The sequence below is a fragment of the Acanthaster planci genome, linkage group LG09, assembly GCF_054643075.1.
Source record: "Acanthaster planci isolate LZ-2023a linkage group LG09, COTS_SCS, whole genome shotgun sequence".
Taxonomy (NCBI): domain Eukaryota; kingdom Metazoa; phylum Echinodermata; class Asteroidea; order Valvatida; family Acanthasteridae; genus Acanthaster; species Acanthaster planci.
In genome coordinates this window covers 4223149-4232120 of record NC_141785.1, presented here as the reverse complement: position 1 = coordinate 4232120, position 8972 = coordinate 4223149, and the positions used below count along the sequence as shown (strand labels likewise).

Here is an 8972-nt window from a genome sequence, read left to right as displayed (position 1 = left end):
ACCAACTTACCTGAGCAAGGTTCTCAGCTTGCTTGAAAAGTTCAGTCAGAGCTTGATTGCTGTAATGGCAGTAGCATGGTGGATGCTGCATCCGGCACCTACAGCAGCTATGGAGTCCAGCAACCTCATCGGTTGGCGGTTCAGGAGATCCAGGTGGGGGGGGGCTGTTCCCACATCAATGGTCACAGATTCATTTAGCACTTCGGCACTGTTCAGAAATAATGGCCGTTAACAGAGAGTTTTGAAATATCACTTTTAATTAATTTTTTTATTGGCAACAAAGAAAACGTAAGGTGTGAAATTGTCTAGCTGTATGCCAAGCAGAATAAGCATGGCAGCAAATTCAGCTTAAAAACAAATCTTGACTTATAAAACAGTACTACTTGCATGTTGGCTGCATTTCTACCAATCTTAGTAGCTAAGCATATTTTTAATATTTCTTTGGAACTAGGGCATCCTAATTTGTCAACAGGTTGAAGAACACAGCAGCAAAGTAAAATTGTTTGCATGAAAAAATAATTACATGTACTGACGATTTATAAGCTGTGCTGGACCGTTAGTATTAAAACCTACCCATAATTGCATCTGTTACTGGCACATGAACACTGACAAGTAGAATTACTATAAGATATACAGAACGACTTACCAAAAACGACTAACCGAAACAAAGTGAAAATACTTTGTAGTAGCCAATGAGTAATTATAGTGCAAAGTTATGTTTCAGTTTTTTGATAAATCAGGACTGAAAAAGATTTCAAGCCTCTGTGTGACTTGAACTTTTTCAAGTAAACTAGTTCACACAAATTAATAGACCGTATTTGCAGCGTCCTCAATTTCAGTCGTATTCCTGAACGTACGGTATCAATTTGGTACCCATAATGGGGTGGTACCAGGTGATTTTGGGGGTCGGAATGAAATCGTAGAATATAGTCTGGTTCGTTGAATTTAACATTTTCAAATAAATACACTACTGGTACATTGGGGAATACGACTGAAATTGGGGATGCCATGAGTACGGTCTATTGCACTTGGCCTGTGCCTCAAGCAGCACTGTTCTTGTCCATCACTTCACAGTATAAACTTTGCCTCACATGCACTTATGTCATGACGACCATACCTTGTGACAGTGTGTAGAACTTGTATAGTATCTGGACTGTATTCAGCTGTCTGGCAATAGACTTCAAGCACCAGCCATGCCCACAGCTCCTGATGGGAAATAAATAAGACTGTGTACAACAAACAACACTATGAATTTGGAATTCAGTAAACTGACACATGGAAGCTCGTAGGGTGAGGAGGGCAGGGTTTTGGCAGGTAGGTTCGGGATAAGCGATGACAGAAATGCTGGTGTATCAAGCTTTTGTCCACCCAGGCTTATCAAGATATTGCCCCCTCCTTTCCTCGGGCCATTTCTGAATTTTTTTTTTTTACAACACTCTACCAGGGAGTCAAGATGATATGGCTTTTGGAAAACAGATCATCATGATCATGATGATAAAGATGAACGTGACCTCTCTGAGTGATCCCTGTTCTCCACTTCCCAGGGTTGCGCCATGAAATTGGGGTGTGATCCCTGGCTATATGGTGTTTCAGGTTTCTTGGCTTCTGACTAGCACTTCCGAACAAAGATAATGGACAAAGTGGGAAGAGCAACCAACGTAGGGCTGGATAGCTCAGTTGGTAGAGCACCGGTACAGTATTCTGGAGGTTGCAGGTTCAAATCTTGTTCCAGGCAATGTTTTTGTTCATCTTTATAATCAAAAAGCATTTTCAACAGTTCAAAGAGCTATTTCTTAACAAGCAGTGTTTCAACATGGCCACTTTCATGGTTTTCGATCTCCTGCAGCATGTCTCTGTGTTGTACATGTATTTATAATTCACCATGAATAAAATCTGGCTCATCTGTCTCTTCTTTCAAAGGGAAAAGCCCTCAAGAGTGTTTTCCAGTCGAAAATGCACATTTCTATATGATGATAAAAAGCTGTCTTGATAAAATCAACAGTATTTTGCTTTGTGTAAGAATTAAACAACAAAGGAAGTCCACAGCACCACTCTGGTGAAACTTTATACATGTAATTGGCACCCTTTAAAATATGAAAATATAACAAACAGTGCAGTTAATGTTCGAACAGTGGTAGGCATAAAGAAAGAAGGTTGATACAGTCAGATGACTTTTTCTCCTCAATTACCCCCAGAGAGGGCAGAATTTGTTCAGCAATAGAGGCTCCTTTAGTAGGAACTGCACTTTGCTGGTTCACAAATTATTATGAAATGAACATGTTACGCTCACATCATTGTGCAACAAAATGAACAGTCCCCACCAATATGGCTCTTTTCAACTGATGAGGGGGTGCTTCTGCTCAAGGCCGAATATGTAAAAAAAAAAAAAAGAAATAGTTATTGGCCTTTTCACAGTTCTGAAAGTCTGATATAACGATGGCTTTCTGTCTTACCTTCCTGCTGCCAATCACCATGAACTTATAGCCCCAGTTATCATTGCTGCAATCAGATACGGATGTATAGCAAAGCATGTCACCTGGATAAACATTAAAAAATAGGTTCCAATTTTTTAATACCTTTTGACTGTTCTAAAAGTAATAACCTGTGATTTCCATAACCCTCAGTTTACAGAAGATTCTGATTGCCTATAAGGACTTTCATTTTTTGGTCGAGCATTACTGTCCAGTATCTGTTTTACACAGCTTACTGACATGACTGACTAAAACTGCTAGGAAAATACTCGAAAACTCTTCAAGTATAAATGTGTCAATGCTGTATCGGAGGTCACAAAAACATATGCTCATCAGCCTTTCTCAAACCACTCATTAAGTAAAATGCGGAAGTTGTGTTCAGACCACCACCATGAGCAAGTTGGGGCATGCACCATGGTTTGACCACTGGTCACTCACTTGTTAATGATGCAAATACAAGAGTCAAAATCATATGAACCTAGTCAATCTATTATGTGAAATCTCATCATCGCTCATATTTTGCTGCTGGTCACAACTCTTGCACTGTTCACTGTCTATGATATCTCAAGTAATTATGCTTATGTGAATGGCTTCCTTCATGCTGATAGAAAAATCGCCTATTGATGGTGGGTGGTGCCACCTTGCCCCGGAACCTAGTGGATCTAAATGGTAGACTAGACCATCTAAATCTTCCAGTGTTAGGGTGTCGTTGATTGAAGTATGGTTAACTACAGTTGTTGCCTGAACTTGCCTCAAGAATAAGCCGGACCAACCTTGCATCTCAAAGTCCATCCACTGAAATTGGTGTTTGGCATGTGTGAAGTTGGGATCTGAGGCAAAGGTCAGGACGCTGCATTCGCTCTTGGTGCTCCCCCTCTCATCCAACCTGATGCTCCAAAGTAAATGCATATCATCACCTGACCCTGAAAAGTGTGTCACAGGATTTTCAGTCAATGACTACCCAATGTTTCAGAGCAAAACAGCCCAAACTTACGGTACATGCCAATGATACGAGTGCTAAATGCACTGATCTAACGGGGTGAGAGTGTACATATCTTTCTCAATATTGAGCCTTCTGCATTACACATGTGCATGGTTACTTGAGACTCTGCTTACGGAAACAAAATCATCAAATTCAATTAAAGAGTCTGGTGCCAACCTCTTCTGCATGGTTCTTGTATTTGTGTTGTGACATACATGTACATGTACGAAAGACTGGTGCCACACTGTCTTCCTCCATAAAGGTACTAGCAGCCATGCAAAGAGACGGGAGCCGGCAGTTCTGACTCACCGTGGCTGATAATGATGTTGCAAACAACCTGAACAGGAAAAAATAAATAGAGTCTGCTAAATAAGTAATGCCTTCATAGTCGTGTCATGTTGTGGCATTTTTTACATCCATACACTCTTCAGTATTGTAGCCAACACCCTTTGAGACCATCACATGACTCAAACAGACTAAAATGAGACCTCCATTCTGAATTAAAAGTCCAAAACAATTCAAATAAGATGTAACAAAACTGCAAAAGGTGCAACAACAGCATTCCTTTGTCAATGTACAACACTATTTGTGTTGACTGGTCTTCTAATGGTCTTGATGACCACACTGCTGTCTCAGTTGTTGGTTAATTGGTTTAGGGAACACAATAACTGCTGACGAGAACATGTATATTCGTAGTAACAGGTGTACCGGATTCTGCCACTCGAGTATACTCATAGAACATGAAAAGTTTTTGTATTGTAAACTGAATACACTAGCAACACCGTGAACCAAGAAATGTTGGACAGACTTGATGGGTGTTTTACATTTGCTTTGCATTGCCCATAACAGGAACTGGACTGCTAGAGTCTACAACACCCAATTATGTGACGGGGAATTAGTTCCATCAGTTAGCCGTATTATTGTCAAGAGAACCCTGAAGTTTGCTGGCCATGCTCTCCAAGCCACTGAGAAGCCAGCGTCACACCTCATTCTCTGGGAACCAAATCCAAATTCTGCAAAGTTGGCCAATGTTAAGACAATTTGCAAATGTACGGGTGCCACGAAGCAAGAGTTGCAGGGTCTAGATTGAGAGCAATGGCAATGCATCAGGGGCATGTACGGTGTACATGTATGACGGAAGAAAACTTCCAGATGACATAATCGATGATGATGATAACACAACAAATACGATGATGACACCCGTCTGTGAAATGCTAATGTTCAAATATTTTTTTCTTGTGTTTTTGCCATTAAAAAGAAAATAGGAAATTAGCAGGATTTGACGTCTTGTCACCTGGTTGACTTTACATGTATTTCCAATCAAGTATGAAAGAAGAAATTATCATGCTAAGATACAGTAGCTTTGCATTTTGACTACCGTGGCCTTAGGTTTGATCTCATTGGTGTATCCAACTGGGTAGGGCAGCAGGAGGGCACCTGCCTTGCCTCTGGTGACAGTTTCAGAAAATGAAATTGCAAAGTAAAGCAAAAAAATGTAAGCAAAATTTCAATTTGCCCCAGCACCAAAGCAGTTCGATCAATCAAAAGGAATCAACAATCAATCAATCTTATAAACTTCTAAATAACGAGCGTGAATAAGATTTTTTCCAAGTTTCTTTCCATTTTTGCAAAAATTAGTACATGTACATGACACAGTTGTTTTTCATGGACACGTACGTTTCTCCGAGGCTGTCTACAAAAACCAGTTGGGTTTCAAACATCAATGTGAACAAATTTTTTTGATTTCTTGATAGTTCTGATTATTCTCATGGCTCCTACAGAATGACTTCTGATTTCTTGAGTTAATTTATTACAGTTCATTAGGCTGTTAGGGTATATTACATGTACTTACTGTCAGCGCTTACTTGTATAATTCTGTCATAATCAATCTGGCAAGAACGGCTCACTCCGTGGCTGCTGGCTGTGCTTGAAAACAATTTGAATGATATGATAGTGGTACATGTACCTCCTCTCTTTTTTTTCTTAACCACTGTGTCATTCTTCTACTAGTGACTTCTTGGAATTCGTGATGAATTCCAATAAGTCATCCAAACATGGCTCTGGTAGTGAAAGCTGGCCTAATGAAGAAGAAAAAGGAGAGTAGGACAGAAGCACAATGATCTGGGCACAAAGCTTTTTGCAAAGTCACACGCTGAATGCCATCCAAAATGGTTCCTGATAATGCCTGACGTAATAAAGTTTATTTAACCTACATGGTCCAAGACACCAAAAGAAATGGCCAAACGAATGCAGATAGTGAGTTGAATTTTTGGAATGTAGGTAGAAGTGAAGTAGTTTGGCTGTACAATGTATCTAAATTCAGGTGGCCTTGATGTTTTTGTTATTTTTTAGCATGATTAATCTGACAGTATGTCCATGTAATTGGCGTGAAGTTTGAATCACTGAGTGTGACCAAAAAAATAACCGCTGGCACCTGGTACCAGACCTGGTGCCGGTCTTGGTGCTGGTTCAGCACAAACCAGTGTGCAGTGTACCATACAGATATCAGTTCCTTCGGTGACTTTACAGTGTACAGGTACATACATGTACATATACAGCATACTGCCCTGTGTGCTGAGATCAATGATACATGTACATGTACATGTAGGTTCCTATTACATCTTTAATGCTTATCAAGTTTGCTTCAAGATAAATTCATTATCATGCTCATAGAACATGGAATAATGTACCTGTATATGTTTCCCGTACATGTAATCTTTGGTTGAGTTCGGGCGACATGTTCTTGACACAGATTTTTTACTCTCTTGCTCGAACGGTGGGAACACGACTCAAAAACACTGTTCTCGGAACAGAAATCACACACCGTCTCCTTGTCAGGGTTTTACAGGAACACACGGAAAAACTTGTGAGAGTTTGATTTTTGAACAGCTTCTAAAAGTAGAGAGATGGCTTCCAAAGCCAGAGACAATGGGAAGTTTTGCAAAATTAACAATACCACAACACAGAAACGAATGTTCCTGTTTAAAAAGAAAAGAATTTGGCCCATCCAAATATTAGCTCTCAAAAATAACGTACACGGAGACCGCAATGTTGCATGTTGCTTGCCACTAACTACCAGCAATAACCATTTGTTTGTTCCCGGCGTTTGAGCGGCTGACCCACAAAAAACAAATCGAACTGTTCGTGAACATACGAAAACAAGCCACCTGAACTCGGCCAATCAGTCTTTGGCCTCAAGGTATACGCAACACAGACGCATTACCAGTACATTATTCTGTGTTCCAATGGCACTCGTGTGATAACTAACACTGGCGCACAGCACCGAAAGACGCAAGTCATCAGTCTGAGTATGCTCGCTGTGTCCCACGTACGCAAAGTGTGCATGAATCTGAGCATGCACCCCAAACAAGGGGCCGTGACTGCTTTATAATTTAAGCATGCCGTCTTTGCTCCTGCATAAGTGGATTCAAGCGTTGGTAACACAATCACACATGTAGTGCATTTAGTGCAAAAATGAAGATTTTATATGTTGCCCTTGGCACCACAATGGACAAATGGAATACATGTACATGTACCACTACTGCTATCAAAACCAGATTATTGACTGCTTTACTTATACAGACAAGCTTTTTGTTTCCAGTTTAAACCAAGTACGAAGGGTAGATGTGGACATATCATGGAGGCAGGACACAAACCTCCAAGGACATATTTAGATAGTCTTTGTATTTTTACTCAAAATACAGATCCTTTCAATATTCTGACATTCAGGAAACAAAATACATGTACATGTATGTGTAGGTCTGCAATCTCAGGTACCAGCCAGAGGCATACATGTACATGTATCTGTTCCAAGGGCTACTTGAATGATTGCAAAGATTTCAAACTTCGTACTTTCTTGATTTTTGAATCTTACCTCACATTTTTACCAAGGAAACAGAAAGAAACAAGGAAAAATCAATATGCACTCGTAGCAAAGATACAAAAGGTCCAGCCAGGCCTACATAACATGTACATACATGTACACAATGTATATGTAGCTTAAGATTTGTACGGATGGGATTCTTGACATACTTGATGGTTCAACCCTGCCAAACAGTGCTCAATATTCATACATTTTAATACACAAAACCTGTTTTTTATTCATGATTCATACTCAGTCTTCCTATTCAACAGTGACTAATTTCCCTGCTGAGAAGTGAAGTCTCAGGAGATGAGATGGTGTACCTTCAGCACACCGTTCCTATAATCATAGAGGTAGAAATAGAATCCTAGTCATGCTAGTGCCGGCCTATTTACATTGTATTTAGTACATGTACCTGCTTGGTTCAGGTAATTTTTGACAAATAACCAAGAAGACCAGAATTTTCTTACCTGCGTTTGGCAAAATATGACTGCGTCACTCCATTTTTAACGCTGTATTGAATGCATTCACCACTTCGAGCACTAGCTGCATCCATTCTCCACAGCCGGTCTTAAAACGCAGCTACATACATGTACGTGTAGAGTTACCGATCCAGTCTAAAACGAGGAAAGCTACTCGAGCTAGCCAAGAATGGTTTCTTCCACCATGCTTCCAGAAGTTCCACATGATCTGGTTTTCGAAATGTGCGGACTGACTGCAGACTGAAACACTGGCCATGTTGGCGAAATGCCGCTGTGTTCTCTAGTAAAGCCTTGCTGCAATTTCTTAGTTGCTTCGTTTTACCTGATGAAATACCTTTATATGTGGCGGTTCTTCCGGACCGTCTCGCTGATTCTCGCGGTCGGCGCGACGTCACGGCAAAGGAGCGAATTTACCCTTCGTGCTATTCAATAATGTACAGAAGTTTCCAGATGTCCTACGGAGCCCCTAAAGGGACTTCCGACGAAAACAAACTCTGTAACAGAATAAAATTTCAAACAATTTTTCGTGTGCACGAAACCATTTCGTTCGCACGAAATCATTTCGTACGCACGAAATAAATTATTTCATGTGTACGAAATCATTTCGTTTGCTCGAAATCATTTCGTTTGCACAAAATCGTTTATTTCGTGCACTCAAAATAATTTATTTCGTGCGCTCGAAATCATTTCGTTTGCACGAAATCATTTCATTCGCACGAAATAAATTACTTCATGTGTACGAAATCATTTCGTGTGCACGAAATCATTTCGTACGAACGAAATAAATTATTTCATGCGTACGAAATCATTTCGTTTGCTCGAAATCATTTCGTTTGCACGAAATCGTTTATTTCGTGCGCTCAAAATAATTTATTTCGTGCGCTCAAAATAATTTATTTCGTGCGCTCGAAATCATTTCGTTTGCATGAAATCATTTCGTTCGCACGAAATAAATCATTTTGAGCGCTCGAAATAAATGATTTCGTGCAAACGAAATGATTTCGTACACATGAAATAATTTATTTCCTGCGTACGAAATGAATTCGTGCGAACGAAATGATTTCGTGCACACAAAAAAATTTGTGAAATTTTATTCTGTTATAGAGTTTGTTTTCGTTGGAAGTCCCTTTAGGGGCTCCGTAGATGTCCGACCACGGGCATATTATTTATTACGT

General features: G+C 40.0%; 1 protein-coding gene across 9 annotated transcripts in view; it reads right to left on the bottom strand.

The window, feature by feature from the left end:
• Positions 1–8279, bottom strand: part of LOC110985313 (zinc finger ZZ-type and EF-hand domain-containing protein 1-like) — a 57020-nt gene extending 48741 nt beyond the window's left edge. The window contains exons 1-7 of one of the 9 annotated variants that reach the window (XM_087140870.1): positions 7786–8279; positions 5306–5531; positions 3763–3790; positions 3245–3394; positions 2454–2536; positions 1118–1206; positions 11–208 (exon numbers count right to left, since the gene is read on the bottom strand). In XM_087140870.1, coding sequence (XP_086996996.1) covers positions 46–208; positions 1118–1206; positions 2454–2536; positions 3245–3380 — 471 coding nt within the window. In that variant the 5' untranslated portion in view covers positions 3381–3394; positions 3763–3790; positions 5306–5531; positions 7786–8279 and the 3' untranslated portion in view covers positions 11–45. Of the gene's footprint in view, positions 1–10; positions 209–1117; positions 1207–2453; positions 2537–3244; positions 3395–3630; positions 3791–5305; positions 5532–7785 lie in introns of all 9 variants that reach the window. The other 8 variants (XM_087140869.1, XM_087140871.1, XM_087140864.1 and 5 more) reach the window with 8 other exon arrangements.
• Between the last annotated feature and the right edge of the window lie 693 nt (positions 8280–8972).